Raw genomic sequence first — 17,543 nt, forward strand, 5'->3', positions numbered from 1 at the left:
TGCACTTAAGACTCTTCGCTGTACAAATGATAACAACGTGACTAATGTCATATACACACAGAGGCGCGCACACACATTTCAGCCTGATAGCGTGACATGTAACAATTTTGCTGCCTTTGTGTCTGGTTTTTTTTCCTCCCCTTGTAAATGTACAACTTTATTCCCATGAACTGAAGATTTGATTGCATTATACTTTCTCAACCAAAAAAGGCGGTGTACGTTTCTAAAATCATCATTTTCAGTGGGGGAAAAAAATTCTGGCAGGATTACATTTTTAGTTTTGTAATACAGTACATTCTTGTTGGATTGTTTTCCCTTCGAGGAAGACACTCGCACGGTCAAAGTGTTGAATTGGTCTGTTGATGGACCAATTCAACAAAAGTTAGGAAATCTCGTTGTACTTTGACTTATTGGTGTTCTCAATAGTACTAATACAGCGGTACTAGTACACAGGGGTCTGCTACCCGCGGCAGTATCAAATTTAATTTGATACTGTTGACTATTTTGTTTGGAAGGAAGCTTTAACCATGTGTCTTTTGTTTCGGGGTTCAAAATATTTTTGTTATATGCAGGGATGTAATGTTTTTGCTTGTTCTAGCTTTTTTGATTTGACAGATACAACACATTATAGTTTATTATACATGTTGAGATACATATACAGTATATATATACTGTATATATATATATGTATATATACATATATATACATATATATATATATATACCGCGACCCTAGTGAGGATCAAGCGGCTCGGAAGATGAATGAATGAATATATATATATATATATATAGAGAGAGAGAGAGAGAGAGAGATCCTTTTGCCATCTAAAATAAGGATAGTGCTGTCTTTCTTTAGATGGCAAAAGGGTTTTGTGGCTCCTGGTGTTAAAAAAAAATATTAATGTGTTTGTAATAAAGAGAAAATGCACTGTAATTTGTCAGAAGTAATAAAACATTTTAAAAAAAGAGAATGTAAAGAAATGAAATGGTTTTCTAAAATAAATGCAATCGCTTTACGGTGGGACAAAAGTCACACCAAGTTTAGTGCCGAATTGGAATCGCTCTTGCAAGTGTTCTTAGTTTCAATTTTTTGGTATAAACATTTGTTGCACTCATAGCTATGTCGGTGCACTAGTAAATCAAAGTAATTTATATTCAAATATGATCACATTCACGAATTATATTTACTGCGATCAAAGTTCAAGAGGCTGCGCTGGGCCTCTTTTGGGCTTCCAGCTGTGTTTAAGTCATAAAATTTTGTTATTTGAACCCCCCCCTTGACCTCATCCACTTTTGGATGAAGAAAAATTCTAATCTTAGGTGCAACATGTCATTGTTGTTTTCTTGAAAAACAACCACAGACGTGGTAAGAAAACTGTGAAGTGCCCCGTTGGTATCGTTCATCATTTGCGCTTCTCTGCGCTTCTCTGCGTGTTTCCAAAATGGAGACTTTAGAAAATATTGGAAATAATCTGTGCCAGGGCCAAAATGTCGCCACCATAAAATTTTAAACTGTGACGTCAAATGTAGTGCTTTGCTGCCATGTTATGACATCTTGGTCCAGAGGAGTTGTGTTGATGTGAGTTGGGGAGCTTCGATGAGACAAATGGGAGCACTTCACCAAATATTATAAATGTTTTTTCGTTTTTTTTTGCAGTTCATATACACAAACTCACAACATAAGAAATATTTATAATTGTTTATAACTATTACAAAGAAGGCACGAACTGGAACATTTTTTTTTAATTAAAACCCCACCATTCATTGGCTTCTTACGTAAACAATAATATGGCACCATGTCCATTCCTACACGCCAGTTCAAAATTATGACCTACTTGTGCTTTGTGTTTTTTCAAATGCATATTTCTACTTTATGGCATGTTTCTGCAGTTTCTTATCGTCTTGGATGTTTCGCTGCATGAGCACGCTGATTTAAGAAGCGTAAACTTCATCCTTTGAGGTGACGTCCAACCTCTCTGTAGTTGTCCAGTTTACTGCCGCTTTGGCAACTAAAAACAAAACGTTCTGCTTTGGTTTCTTGCCGTGACGTCATGATATCGCAGCCCGGACGCCACAATTGTATGGAGCGCTGCAGTGCCACTGTTAACCAGTAGGTCGCAGTCTTGCATCACAACAAACTGGACGCCGGCTTCTCAGCACCACTCCAAACTTCCAAACTGGGGTCCAGAGACCCACAGGCGTCTGTCCTGGGGAGTCTTCAAAATAACTTGCAATAAATGATTATCTTGTCGATTTTTTTTAGTGCGTACCTACAACGCCAATAAAAGAGAAAATGTACACCTAAAAAAAAGCCAATTAGTCCGCCCTACTTTAACTTTGGGCTAATTGGCCATTCTAATAGTTGGCTATGTGAGCAAAAAATAACCTTTTGTTTGTTGTTATAAATTTTGGTCAGCTTCTCATCAGTAACCAGCTATCATTAACGTGGCAATGGCATCAACATAATACTCAGCCCCATCTATAAAATTCCAACATTACTCGGGTAATAAGAAATCAGACGTTATTCTCGAAATATTTGACAAGAATTTTCCTTACGATGTGACATTGCACAATGCATGATCTTTTTTCGTTGTTGAAATTAAGATTTTTCTCAAAAGATAACAATTAAATTAGTATTAATGTTTCACGAACTCGTTATCATTCGAATCATTTTTTTTTTTGTAAGTAGTCTTGAGTTGTTTTATTTCAACTGCAGCTGACAGCCCGCTCTCGGCTGTCAGCTGGCATTCTCGCCACAATGGCGTCAGCCTAATGACCAACAACACTATCCGCCTTTTCCAAGTTGTCTTTATTTGTGTAAACAAGCGACAAAACATGACCTCACTGTTAGCGCGTCGTTCCTTTGTGTCCGTAACGAGCCCATCTTCCGAGCATGCGTTTGATTAAAATGGCGGTCCACCCCAATTGAAGAACACCCCCCCACCCCCCACAAGCTTATCTTGTTAGAGGAAAGTTGGCACTTCATTTCCCTCTACCAAAATCTCTTGTGGAAGTAATTAATCGAGGGTAAGCCTTAAAAGATTCCAAATATTTACTGAAGTGGACCCTTGTCTCCTAATTATATCTTCCCCATCACCACCACCTCCCCCGTCGTTATTTAGCTCCAAAAGATGCACCCCTTGAATAGGAGAAAATTAGTGTTACCCAATTCATTAATGAATGCGTTTAGCGTGGGCGGCAAATTAAGCGCCCCAAAAATCCTCCATTCAGCGAAGATTATGATGTAAAAGAAAGGAAAAAAAAGAAAATTACAATGTTGCGGCTAGGGGGACAGTGCAAATGCGCTTCTAATGAGGTGAAAGGCACCCCCTTAACATCCATCCAGCCCCCTCCTCTTGTTGAAGGAAGTATGGAGAGAGTGGACGCGGACAATAATAAGAGATTGCAAACAGGTAAAAGAGGATTGAATGGCTCTCTTTCTGGGACTCCTGGGGGGCCCTGGGGCCCTGCCAGCACAACAACACTTGGTCCCGGAGGGAAGCCACCCCCACCTCATGTTGTGAATGGCGACGTTTTGGAACACGGGACTGACACACACACACACGCACGCACGCACGCACGCACGCACGCACGCTCTCTCTCTCTCTCTCTCTCTCTCTCTCTCTCTCTCTCTCTCTCTCTCTCTCTCTCTCTCTCTCTCTCTCTCATTGAGTTATCTTTACTCTGGCTTTGTCTCGGCTAATTGGAGCTGATGAGGCCCCTAATTGGTCGCTTTTTCACAAGGCCCGCCCACTTCAAGCCATTGCAAGCATGTGCGGAGTTAATGAGAGGCCTGAAAACTAAGAAAGAAATCCGTTGTGGCAAATGGAAGAAAGGAAACGTTGAGGGTATTTTTTTTAAGACCAGGCGGGGCACCACTCCCACCACACTTGTGCGCATAAAAGGGTGCGGGGGGCTGGTGGTTGTATGCTATTGTCGCCATTGCTTAAATAATGAGGAAGAAGGTCGCTTCTGAAATGAATGTGCCAAAGTCCGATGAGTGGCCTAACCCACTCCAGGCCGGACCACACTGGACCTCGTTGGAGCGAAGCCCCCCTCCGCTCCCCCCCCAAAGGTGGGACCCTTGGGCATTGTGAGGACGGAGCATGTGCGACACTCAGCCACTTTCAGGGGGCTAATCTTTTTTTTGTGTGTGTTTTCTCTTTAGAAACACCCTAAAAATTAGAATTTCCTACTTACTGTACTTTATGTACTTGGTTCAACATTACGATACACAAAAAGCTGCATTGGCCTTGAAAGAAGGGAATAGCGGCGGAAATCGAAGAGTAAAGCAACCATAAAATATGTCTTGGAAGATGTCGATAGTATCGTGATACGCCGCCTTCGATCTATTTGTATTGATTATGCAGGACATCAAATGCTGTCCACTGGTTTCTACTTTGGTCATGTGACATTTGCAAGGTGAGCCATGATTGGTCGACACGTCACCCGAACCTTAAAAAAAACATAATCAAGGGTGTTTTTATATATACATATATATTTGTTTCAAGTGTTTTTATATATATTGGTTCACACATGACACGTTGACAACAACGGCATATAATTGACTGGGCAAATATTTGCGCCGGTGACCGAGATGAGGTTTTCACGGGCAGCGCTGACCCGTTAACATCCAGCAGGTTGTCATTGTGCATGGCTAAATTGAGCTATTAGCATGGCTTTTGTCATTTTAAATCACATTTGCCCTCAAAGGAGTGCAGCTTTAACTCCCTAATGAGGACTTTGGTCACAAAGGCACAGAGGGCTCTTGTTTATTTTATTCTCTATATCCACTGAGCTTTTAAACTGTGCTTCCAAAAAACATGCGGCCTCCACAAAGTGTGTTGTGGTTGTAGTTTGCGTTTCTTTTTGAACTACCTGACAGGGTCAAAACACAGTCCAAAAAAAAGCTCTTATTTATTCTCTTTATTTTGAGTGGGAAAAAAACCTTTGCCCATAATACATCATTAAAAAAAGAATACATGTGAATTATGGTATATGTGGTAGCTAACATAGTAAAAAAGAAAGGTTTATTTTACATATTTAGTGATTCAAAATAATACTGAAAAATACATAATTAATGCATAGAGGTATGTTATCTTCAAATGTTGCTGTTGCTTTCATTTTCAGAGTACACTTAAAAACTCAGAAAGAAATTTGTATTTTTAAACAAAGGTGTTTTCCCAAATATTCTACAATTTAGGTAAATCTTAAGTTATTTTATCTTAAATACGTAGCGCACAAAGGATACAACCTACACTTTTCGTTTTCTTATTTTCAAAGACAAAGCTGAAGACAAGAAATGTTATTTAATGATTTATTTTTTTTAAATCACATCTGCCATGCATGTTGATGGATTTCATGGATAAACAAAATCTTGCCGTTCAACATGAAATGACACCGGCAGAGTACATGAAACCTGATCAGTCTAAAGCCTTACAGATCACTTCTTGCCATTTGCTGATCAGCGCCAGCGCCACAAGAGTCAAAATCCCCAGATTAGCGTTGCCACAATAGCTCTGTTTTGTGCCGGGGCACGACGGGAGCTGGCCGGGCCGAGACCAAGGCCACTGGGGCCCCCTCGGTACACGGGGGCGGAACCAGTCAACGTCAACAGAAAGTCAATGGTGTCTCATTCGTGTCACCTTGCATCTCCCGCCGAGGCTTTCACAACCCAGAGCAGAGCCAAAGCTTACAACACAATCATTTTGACACAGAAATGAATTAGTTACTCATCTGTTTAAGTGATGCTAGATTTTTTCTGATCAATCTCATTGTCTTTCTAGGTTTTTTTGGGGGGGGAAATGCATCCACATGCCGGTCACCAGCGACAGAGGGTGGCCCTGGTAGAAATCTGGAGCTACTCAGTGCCCACAATCAATGTGTCCTTCAATTCATATTGTTCCATTGGTTAATATATGCTGTCTTGTCACTCAGGTGCCTGAATTAAGTTGTCTGTACAGTATAGGGAATAACCCAAAACATGGAAGTGGAGCACTTCCAAGCAACATGCCAAACAAACTGCAAAATGCTACGCTGAATGGCTCTGAAAGATCATGACGACATGGAGGCACGTTTCATTTTGTGAATTGAGTGACATCTCTAATCATCCTTTTTTCCCCCTCCATCAACGTCATCTGTTAGGCCAGCTATATTTGGCCTCAGGCCAATATTGGCCTGCGGAGCGTATGCTGCCCACCACTGCCCTATAGTAAAGATAGTGATGGGAAAATGGATGGATGGAATATGTAAGAAACTTTTTTTCCCCCTATTTCTGCGACAATCACAATGTTTATATTCCATTATGGTGGTACACAGAGCGCTGAAAAAAAGATGGAGAACCACCGTTGTAAACCATTAATGTCAAGTGCTATATGTGTGGTAACTAAATTAGATTTTTTTTTCCTTTAGCTGTGGCTAAAGGAAAAAGAGTCTTCTCCTTCTTTCGACAGCGGGCTATGGACATATAAACTTGTCCTCCGTCCCACGATGTACTGACGTGCGCTGGACCTTCACCCGCCGTGTTGGCTTTACTCAAATCGACGCGTGACGTGTCACATCCGGGGAAGCTCCCTGCGGCAGTTTGTGTGAGCGAGAGGTGTGGACCAATCAGAAGGCGCCCTGTTGGCCTCCCGGGCAATCCCGTCATGCTCGTGTGCTGCCGCATTGAACGCTACGTCAGCACTGACACGGAAACATGGCGGTGCCCGAAGGAGCAACACAGCGGCGGCGACGGCGGCACGCTTCGACCTCGGCGACGGCGGGGATGTTCGTCGCCATTCTCGCAGGGCTGCTGTGTTACGGCGGCGTTGTGCAAGTGACGGCCGCCGACGACACCGCGACGGACGCCGACGTCAAGACGCCGGATCCGGCGGACGCGGCTCCCCACCGCCGCTTCGAGTACAAGTATAGCTTTAAGTGGCCCCATCTGGTCCAGGCGAACGGCACGATTCCCTTCTGGATACACTTTGGCAGTAAGTGCAGATGTCAACGTCTTCCCCGGCGTGCAAAAGCCACAACAGCACAATAGCCGGGCTAGCGGCGCTAACCGCCACGTTGAACCCAATTAAACCTTGCCAGTGAACGCGCATCTTTGACAGCTGCCAATGAATGAGATAAAAATAGTAAGACATTCAACTTTAAAGTTGGACGTTGCGTCACGAGTTTAACGTGGGCATCTGGATTGGTGCTCAGTCAGCTGATAGTGGACTCGACTGTGCAGCCTCGAGTCATCAAGTACCGCTAAGGTACAGTTAGATCGAGATACACGAAAGGCCAACAGTATTATAATTAAGAAGCTCTTTTTTTTATTGCTTTACTCATGTATTGATCCAATAGAAAACAGATTCCCATTTGCGATGCCGACCTGGCTGCAGACAATCGAGCAAAACATGGCAAATACAAATAAAGACATTGGACAAATTGTACAATATGATGTCCACAAAATAAAGCATAAAACATAATAGCCCTCAAAATAAAGAATGCTACTATCAGTCACAGTAAAACAGTCTTAAATGATGAGACAAACTCCTCCTCTGCAGTCGAAATAACACTTATCGCTCCATTCACACGCATTCATAAACCGTTAATGGGCAAGAAAGAGCGTTCCAACGTAAACTACTGTAGTGTTGTTTCCATTTTTTGGAACTTACTATGTCAGGATATAAAGTATATGACATGACACGAGAGACCGCGTTCAACCTTTGAAGGCTGCAGTCAAGTCCACCTTTATCAAATTTGAGTCACAAAGGTCCAAGTCAAGTCAGAGTCCACAAGGTCCCAAGTCCAGCGAAGATCAAGAGTACACCAAATCTTAAAACCGAAAAAAAATTAACTGCGTGCAGATAAACAACCAAACAGTGTTGCTTTATCAACGTTGCTCGACCACTATTTCTTTCTGCCCAATCTGGAGTCATCCAAGTCTGTTAAATTGTGTCCACTGTGCCTTCCAGCAGAGACATTGAGGAGTTGATGAATCAGGAGTCTCAAATGTTGGGCTGCATTGATTACTCGGCTGACTTTTTTTTTTTAATGAACTCGCCGATCAGCGATCGGATCCAAAATCCGAACCGTGTAAAGATCTTCGTAAATCCGTCCCTTTTCTGTATGCGCCAATCCCACGGTCTTAAGGTGCATCTCTCATTTCTGTGGTTAGATGCCATCCCCAGTGAGGAGCAGGTGCGCCTCGCGCCGTCCCTCAAGAGTCAGCGGGGGGGCGCATGGTGCAAGAACAAGGCGTCCTTCAACCATTGGGAGATCGAGATGATGTTCCGGGTGTCCGGAAGAGGCCGCATGGGAGCGGACGGCTTGGTAAGAAAAAGCTGACGGGAGCGCTTCCGAGTAATTTGATCGTGTTGTCTGAGTGACGAACGTTGACTTTATTCTCATGTCCTCCTTGGCTGCGTTTGCTTGTTTGCTTCGCTTTTTTTTTTGTTTGTTTTTTTTTTTTTTGTGAATGCAATGAAAGTTCCTACGGGTGGGGATTTTTTTTCCCCCTTTTGTGTCATTTCCAATTTCAACTCTCTAAATTGATCAATAACATAATTGAACATCCTCGTTTCATCAAACCTTTTGGGCCCGCCTCTATATTTAGGTCATTGTTAGCTTATTCGAAAAGTTGAAAGCATCGTTAGTTATTTTGAAAAGCGCTCTACAAATTTAATTGCATTATTATTATTATTATTCTCATCATTATCATATCAGGTTTAACGAGCCATTGGCAGTTTGTCTATTCAGGTCTGTGTGTATTTCATGGCTTTATCGATGAGAGACTCGACTCAACTGTATTGCTAGAGCATTAAAAAAAAATGATACCACAGTTGCTGTACCTAAAGGTGAAAAGATCATTCTATCCATCCTCTGCACGACATATTCTCACGAGGATTGCAAGCAAACTGGAGCCTCTCCCAAAAGCGGTGGTGTGCCCCGAACTGGTGCCAGCCAATCACAGGGCACATTGAAACAAACCAACAGGGACAATTTAGAGCTTTCCATTAGCCTGCCGCGCAAGTTTTTGGAATGCTTGAGAGGAAACCGGAGCACCTACAAATTTCACACAGAGCCCAGATTTAAACCCACGACCTCAGAATTGCCAACTTTTTGTTCACTGCCAAGCCTCACATTTCAATGCGAAAGGAAATTTGCAACCAACCACAGCAGCCCAAAAAAAAAAAAAAAAAAAAACAAGTCTAATTGGAACGCAAAGTCTTGTTCTAATTGTACGGTGCGGGTGCAAGGTTGGAATGGCGTTGAGCCGGCGGCGCGCCACGACGGCGGAACATCGAGCGCAAGCCAACGCAGGAGTGGCGAGTCCAAATAGCCCAAAGGCAACGGCTAGTTTTTTTTTCCCCGCTGGTTGTCTTACAGGTTGTGTGAGAAAACATCATTTGTCCTGACTGCCTGTCAACAAACAACAAGTCGAGCGTGTTTGCGCCTGCGATAATTGAGTCTTTGTGGTCGAGAGTTGATTGCGAATCGTCAATTTTGTGTCTTGGGCGTTTGTTATCCATTCCCGACTTGCTCTCCTAAAAAATGATGGATACTGTGTTGAACGTGAGACCTCCACATGGGCCTAAAAGGGGGAGGGGGGGCAAATGATGGCATTTTGGTTTGGTACTGTTGTTTCAATCACAAGAAGCATTTCAATGTACTCTTGTCTGGTTTTGTAACGCCAGGCCATCTGGTTCACTGAGGCTCAAGGCTACCTGGGACCCGTGTACGGCTCCTCGGACCAGTGGAACGGGGTCGGAATTTTCTTCGACTCCTTCGACAACGATGGAAAGGTCGGTGTCCAGTCTGCCCATTCATTTCTGAGACGTGTCTTTGGAGTCGCCGAATAAAGGAACGGCGAAGGCTAGGAGAGGCTAATTATTAGCATTGCAAGGTGGCCAATTTGAATTATTTGTCACTTGTACAACAAAAATGCTTTTAAAAAAAATTCCTATTGCCAGTATTTTGATTTGATTGACAAAGATGGCGATTATTGACTTTTTTTTGGTGGGCGGGGGGGCTTATTCTGCCAATGAGTGCACATTTGTTCAGGATGAGCATGTTTTGTGTCCCCCTCCAGAAAAATAACCCGGCCGTCATCGTCGTGGGAAACGACGGCAAAAATATTTATGACCACAAGCAGTAAGTACACACTTGCGTTGCTCTGACGTCGCCACCTCACGTTTGAGCAATTTTCAAAGAAGATTAGGAAATATGATTATATTTGCTTGAAAGGAAATAATCCCCTATCTTTCCCTAATCTCGCGCAGACCAAGTGAAAGCTTAAAATGACTTCCCCCCCCGACAGTGCCGCCGTTTGTCTCGCAATCCGAACTGTTTACGCGAGCAGATACTTGTCGATGTTTTTCCACATACAGTATTCAATCAACACAGGGTCAAAAAAAAAAAAAAGTTTCATTCTTCCGGTGGCGACGATTTGCTCGATTATGATCACGTATTGTGTTGTTGACAAAAAAATGTTTGTGGATCGGATGGGGTATTTTTCCGTTTGACTTTTTCAATCCTAATTTATTGTGTATGCTTTGTGGGCAAAAGCATTTCAACAAGATTTCCCCAAAGCTGTGGTAGGAATCACAGATGAACTCAGAGTTGTCCGAATCCAAGCATATCATTGGAAATCGGGAGCAATCGCGTGATTTAAAAAAAAAACATTTTCAGCTGATCCGTATCGTCTGAAAAAGATCTAATTTTTGAAAAAAAATTTTGTTTCTCAAGTCGAGATTAAAATATTTGTTGACTTGATTTGACCCACTGCTGACTTACAGCCGAATAAAAAGTTAGCATGCGCATCTCTAATTTGTACGATATTTTACTTGCCGTCATCTCATAATTCAGTGGTTACATACACATTGATCGAGTAGATTATTCATTGAAGAAAAAAAAACAATACAGCAAACCTGTTACTGTTTATTAAAGTAAAAAAAATAAAAATTGGGCGACTAAAATTAAAAGGCGAAAAATAAAAAATTCTGTAGACGCGGAAGAAACCCCTTTGGCGACAGGGCGCCATCCCTTTCGGTACATTGCAATGTTATTGTTGTCAAAGTTGTAAGGTTGTCAAAGGATACCACAAAAAAATAACGCTTCCCACACCGGCGGAGACCACCACAGTGATGCGGCAAATTGTGTTGGCAGAGACGGCAGCACACAAGCCTTGGGCTCGTGTTTGCGAGACTTCCGCAACAAACCGTATCCCGTCAGAGCCAAAGTGACGTACTACAAAAAGACGCTGACGGTACGTGGCGTGCACTTTTTTTTTAAGGGGGGGGGGGTGCATGCTTGGTCCACTTTCCGTCTATGTTTGGCTGTCATGCCAGTCCTCTGGTGCTTCCGCAGGTGATGATCAGCAACGGATTCACTGCCGGCAAAGACGACTATGAGTTGTGCACCAAGGTGGAAAACATGATCATTCCCGCTGAGGGCTTCTTCGGCCTCTCGGCTGCGACTGGCACAGTAGCAGGTAATCCCTGGGTGGGGGGGGGGGGGGGGGGGGGTCCTCGGTTCAATTGATTGCTTCGAGATGGGGTTTTATTTCAGCACTTTGGATTTCAAGTCGGGTTTTCAAATTTTGATTTCAAAATGAGGGGTTCCGTCAGGGAAATGAAGCGAGGCTTGACCTCATCTCATGAGTTTTCAAATAACACCCACGCGGGTGTTTTCAAGCAAGCGTTAGCTTTTCCAAACTTGGTCACGGTTTTGCACGGTGGGGTTCAAAAATGAGGGATTCTCATCTGGGTGAAGTGTCTTCAACTCGAGTTTGGATTTCAAGTCAAATTGTAGTTTTGGAATCAGATTTGAGTGTTTCAAATTCAGATTAGAAAGCAGGCTCATTGTTTCAAGATGAAGTGTAAAGTTTGGCTCAATGCGAAATTCCCCAAATAAATGTCTTATGTATAAATAAATGTCTTATAAATGTCAAAATCTTATTTTGTCCAATGTAGCACCTTTTCCTCATCGAATGACAGAACAGTTTTGTTTTCTTTGTTTACATCCATCCATTTCGAGTTGTGATATCGAGTTTAGCCGATTAATATTGTTTCATTAAGAACTCCAGGAAATCGGCCCTCGTTTGAGTTATTCCACATACCATCGGTGTCATTGTTTCCAATATTTTCCTATCCCAATGCATGACCATCATTTTAATGAACATCCCCCCCCCCCCCCTTGTTACTCTTCTTCGTGCCAGATGACCACGACGTCTTTTCCTTCTTGTTATACCAACTCATGGAACCGAGCCAGGCAGCGGTAAGTTGCGTTTTCTGGAACCCCTCCTCCAAATGACTCGGCTTGTGTGCAAATGAATCGGTCCAAGCCTCTTGAATTCACTCAAGCTTTTCCATTTGGGGTTTTTTTTTTTTTTTTGTCTGCGGCGGCCCTCTTGAAGCATCTACCAGAAGGGGAGATTCCTAAAGAAGACAAGGACAAGTACCAGGAGGAATTCCACAACTTCCAGCAAGAGATTGACAGGAAAAAAGAGGAGTACCAGAAAGAGCACCCCGATGTCCAAGGAGAGCCGAGTTAGTGCACCTTTGGATCTTGTTCTATGGAACATTTTGAACAAATTTGAGATATCTCATTCGATTTTTCTTGTAATCAAGACGTTATTGTTACGTGACTTCTAAAATATTCTCTCGTGACAAATTGTCCTGATTCCTGTCATATGATTTTGATTAAAATTCCAACACTTTTGCTAATGGCGCACCGCTGCAAAAACAACTTTTTGTAATATTATGACTTTCGGTTTTATTTATTTTTTTGCATCACATTCCAATTGTTTTCTTGTGAATTTTGTTTTTGAAAATGCTGACTTGTGTCCAATATCCTTTTTGTTGTTCTTTTTTTTTTTTTCCCTGTCTGCGATGGGGGGTGTTTATGAGTCTAAAAACGAGATCATGAACGCTTGTGTTTGTTTTCTGATTTATTTTTTTTTCCCCTCCGCAGTCTTCGATTTGTACGAGAGCGTGAACGATCGAGAGATCCGTCAGGTGTTTGAGGGTCAGAACCAAATCCACTTGGAGATCAAGCAGCTCAACCGGCAGCTGGCCATGATCCTGGACGAACAGCGCCGTTACGTGACTCTCGTCACCGACGAGATCTCCAAGAGCCGAGCCAACGCCGGCTCGGCCCAGGTGGGTTTCAAATTGGAAAAAGTAGGCCTTTATTTTCCGAATTTTTGGGGGTTTTATGTAAATTACAGCTTTTTAAAAAAAAATTTGCAGCTGTGATAGTTTGTTTTTAAGACGCATTTACCTCGTGATCTTGCCACTTGTTTTTGCTAAAATTAAGTGTTTTTTTTATTTTTTATAATGAGGTGACATTTTTTCAACAGTCGCAACAAAGTTGTTCATGGAATGTTATTTTCCCAATGTTAGCCCCTCCTACCATGCTGTTGTTTATTTTAGCTGGACGTGGCGACCCAGCAGCTGGGCACTATTGTTTCCTCCCAACACGATCTGCTCAGAAACATCAATGAGTTGAGGTGAGTCCCTCTTGTTTTTTTTTTTTTTTTTTTTTTCGCCAATGTCCGCCCAAAACCAAAACAAAGGGAAAATCCCGGCATTTAAACCCCAGAAATCATATTTAATCTCGGGCTGCGCACATCTCAGGTGTCTGACTGGCTGCCCTGGGTAATCCCGTGATCATGCTTTCATGACATACATGAGAAAGTAAATCTGTTTTTTAAAGGTACATGGACAAGGCATGATACGCGCCGTAATACTCGCCCGCTCGTAATCTTCTTAAATTGAAGGGCTCTTATACTATGAAAAGAGGGAGAAAAAAAAACAACCCCCAAAAAGTGATTTTATTGCATTAGAGTGAAAGCCTATTCTCTCTCTCTCACTACATTTTTTTTTATCCTCAAAAAATTGAATTTTATTTTTATACACTTGTTATGATTGTATCACCTTTTTGCATCTTTATTCTCATCAAATTGCACATTTCCCGTAACGTTATGCCTTTAATCTTGTCACACTTTTCTCTGTTAGCTCAAAAAGAACACAATTATGGGTCCACAAACGGCACTGAACACGACTTGAGTTGGTTTGAAACATTCATTCATTCATTCATCTTCCGTACCGCTTGATCCTCACTAGGGTCGCGGGGGGTGCTGGAGCCTATCCCAGCTGTCTCCGGGCAGTAGGCGGGGGACACCCTGAACCGGTTGCCAGCCAATCGCAGGGCACACATAGACAAACAACCATTCGCACTCACACTCACACCTAGGGACAATTTGGAGTGTTCAATCAGCCTGCCACGCATATTTTTGGAATGTGGGAGGAAACCGGAGCACCCGGAGAAAACCCACGCAGGCCCGGGGAGAACATGCAAACTCCACACAGGGAGGCCGGAGCTGGAATCGAACCCGGTACCTCTGCACTGTGAAGCCGACGTGCTAACCACTGGACTACCGGGCCGCCTGGTTTGAAACAACCCCCGCAAAAACAAGCCCAAATATTGCATTGTTTTGTCCTCAGCCAGCCCACAAAAAAAGGGGGTCAAATTGACCCGAGTCACAGTTGGTCCCCTTTTTGACCCCTAAGTGTGTTATCTTTTGACCCACCTTTTTCCAGAGTCTATTCTTTTTCTCAGTATTTCTCAGAAAAACGTATTCCAGCAACTTTTTTTTTTTTTTTTAAATTCTCGTAACCTTGGGATCCTTTTTTTCCCCCGCCATCGTTTCAATTGATACGACCCTTTCTTTCCCTTTCGGCGTGGCCCTAATACTTGGTGGGGGCCGTGCTGTTGTAACGATTAAAATAATGTCTCGCTTTTTTGTGTCCGTCACCGTTTGATTGCGTCTTAATTTTCAGCGTGCCATCTGCATGACGAATTAATCACATCGATATTAAAGATTTCACATGATGTCACATTAATCTTTGTCATCATGTATCATAAAAAGAAGCAAGCTGTCCACGTGGCCTAAATCCCACACGCGGACATGATTTATTATTATTTATTTTTTTCATATTATTATTATATTAATTCTTATAACGTTGACCCCCCCCCCCCCCCCCCCCCCTAAGTCTCAGGTTGGAGGTGTCGCGCCGATCATCTGATTGACGGCAGTAAAAGGCCATCCCGGCCCCGAAAGGTTCCAAATTGATTCACCGCTAGTGACTGGATTAGGAAATATCCCTAAATGGGTCACTAGATGAAGATTAGACGCCGGCTTTATTATCAAACGCTCACTTACTTACTCAAGGGAGATTTATTATTCTTATTATTATTATTGTATATGAAAACAAATTAGATTTTGTTGATGCGCCAAGAAAAGGCCACGTCTTAACGGCGTATCCGATTAGGCGTCTTCAAACACATCTGCCATACACGGGCGGCCTTGCTCTACAAACGCCCCGCAGAACTTCCTTTCATTTGTGCTTTTTTTTTTTTTTCCTACCCTCCCCTCCTCATCTTCCATCCTAATCGTCTTAGACGTGTTTTAAGATGATAAGAGAAAGTTACTGCTTACTGCCTGCCTCTAATCAACTGGAAGAAATGTCATTTTCTTCTGATTTATTGTATGACCAAGGCGACCCGCTGAAAGTGCAGGATTAAACCCTTTTTCTTTTTTTTTTTTTTTAAAGTGCAGGGAAACGGCAAAGTCCATGAAATATGTATGTGTGTGTGTAATATTTTGCCCATTTTTCTTCGACAGAAACAACTACTTTCTTTTCATAGTCTGACAGCATTTTTCTTGTAGCGTCAACACTTTTGTGGAAAAGTTGCAAAGATATTTTTCGCAGCTTTGTGACTTTTCTTAGAATATTACAATTGGATTTTAATGTTGCGTTCAATATTATTGCAGCTACTTTTATTTTAGTCACTTTTTTTTTTATTGTAACATAATTTTTCGCCCAACATAAAAGCAAACCTTTTTCTTGTAGGATAACACATTTTTTTTTTAATTGTCATTCGCACGAACAAACGTCGCCGCCATTTGCGTTCCACCATGCTAATTCTGTCTGTTAGGATCGCGGCTAGTCCTTTCCTTAACCCATGCGACCCTTGTAATCTGATGTTGGAACATGTTTTTAGAAGGGATTAATTTGGCAATCATGACCTGTTTTATCAAATGGTAATTTTGGGGTGTTCCAACTTTGGCTCACCAGATCCTCTGGTGAATAGGGATTAAAAAAAAAAAAAAGATTACACAGGAGACAATTTGTATCACTGGTTAAAAAAAAAAAGTGTGATACGCACTGGGGGTAAAATCGTGTTTGCCAACATGAAAATCGGACTCCTCTGACTAATAATCAGATGAGTCTATCAGTTAGAGTAGAATAGTTCCGAACTAAGGAATACTTTATTGCGCTGCAACTTTTCCTTCCAATGTTATGACTTTTCTTTAAATATCCCCCTTTAAACCACCCACCCACCCCCTCAAGATTTGACCTACTGATTGCTGTACCGGAAACCGTCCCCCAATTTGTTTCATATTAAGGTCTTTATCTCGGCAGGAATACCTTCTACGAATCTCTGAAGCACATCGGCTCGACCCAGCAGCTGCAGCAGGGTGGTGGCGGCGGGGTGGCCACGTACGAGAGCATTCAGCATTTCAACGACATCAAAGAGCACCTACACTCAGTCAGACGCGACCTGGAACACCTGGTCCAGCGTGGCGCTCAGGTCAGAATGCGGAGTTTGCGTTCACATCGTGGCATTGTGAGCACTAACATGAGGAACTCCTTGCAGAATCCCGGTGAGAAGGTCCAAAAGTGCCCCGAGGCTCCCCCCTTCCCTTCCTGCTTGTCTACTGTCCATTTTGTCATCTTCATTGTGGTCCAGTCGGTTCTGTTCTTGTGTTATATTATGTACAAGTAAGTTCTTTTTTTATTTTGTATTTATTGAATGAATGCAAATTCAATGAACTGCTGCTTTGTCTTTTTTTTTCTCTCACGTAGAAGCCAACAGGAAGCAGCAGCAAAGAAGTTCTTTTGATGCCCCACCATTGTCATCCAGGGTCAGGATATATTTTGGGTGATTTCCACCCCAGCCCCAACTCTGCACAAATTTAAGTTATTGTACCTGGAAGTAAAAGAATTAAACCGTTTTGAGATTCTTAATTTGATGCCATTGACAAGTGACATGCAAAACTTTTTTTTCTGACAGTATTTTTGCCTGGTCACACCTCTTTGGGGATTTTTGTTTAAAAAGAAGGGGAAAAAAAACTCTGCCTTCCCGGACTTTGCTGACAGCAAACCTGTGTCATTTTTTTAAAATGTGTAATTTTGTATCAATAAAGATGAAAATATCTCTCACACAAACACCTCGACTGACATATTTGGAGAACACAAACAGTTGACACCATCCATCCATTTTCTGATCCGGGGGCATGCGAGAGCCCAACCATCTGTCTTCCATCTGCACTCGCACCGAGGGACAAGTGAGTGTTCCGTGAACCTGCCATGCATGTTTTTCGGAGGGGAGAACATGCAAACTCCATACAGGAAAGCCGGAACCAGGATCGAACTCTGCACCTCCACACTCGGAGTCCAACGCACTAACCAGTCGACCACGGGGCTGCTCCACCA

At 42.6% G+C, this 17,543-nt stretch overlaps 1 protein-coding gene across 1 annotated transcript; it reads left to right on the top strand.

Moving 5' to 3' along the window:
• Window positions 1-6,651: 6,651 nt before the first annotated feature.
• lman1 (lectin, mannose-binding, 1) lies at window positions 6,652-17,276 on the top strand. The gene is made up of 13 exons (XM_052050198.1): window positions 6,652-6,974; window positions 8,156-8,310; window positions 9,675-9,782; window positions 10,070-10,131; window positions 11,146-11,245; window positions 11,347-11,470; window positions 12,197-12,255; window positions 12,395-12,527; window positions 12,952-13,139; window positions 13,413-13,489; window positions 16,470-16,638; window positions 16,705-16,829; window positions 16,914-17,276. Exons 1-13 carry the CDS (start codon window positions 6,698-6,700, stop codon window positions 16,948-16,950), a joined length of 1,614 nt encoding a protein of 537 aa, XP_051906158.1. The 5' UTR covers window positions 6,652-6,697; the 3' UTR covers window positions 16,951-17,276.
• Window positions 17,277-17,543: the final 267 nt, after the last annotated feature.

Source organism: Hippocampus zosterae, chromosome 18 (assembly GCF_025434085.1).
Source record: "Hippocampus zosterae strain Florida chromosome 18, ASM2543408v3, whole genome shotgun sequence".
Classification (NCBI taxonomy): Eukaryota; Metazoa; Chordata; class Actinopteri; order Syngnathiformes; family Syngnathidae; genus Hippocampus; species Hippocampus zosterae.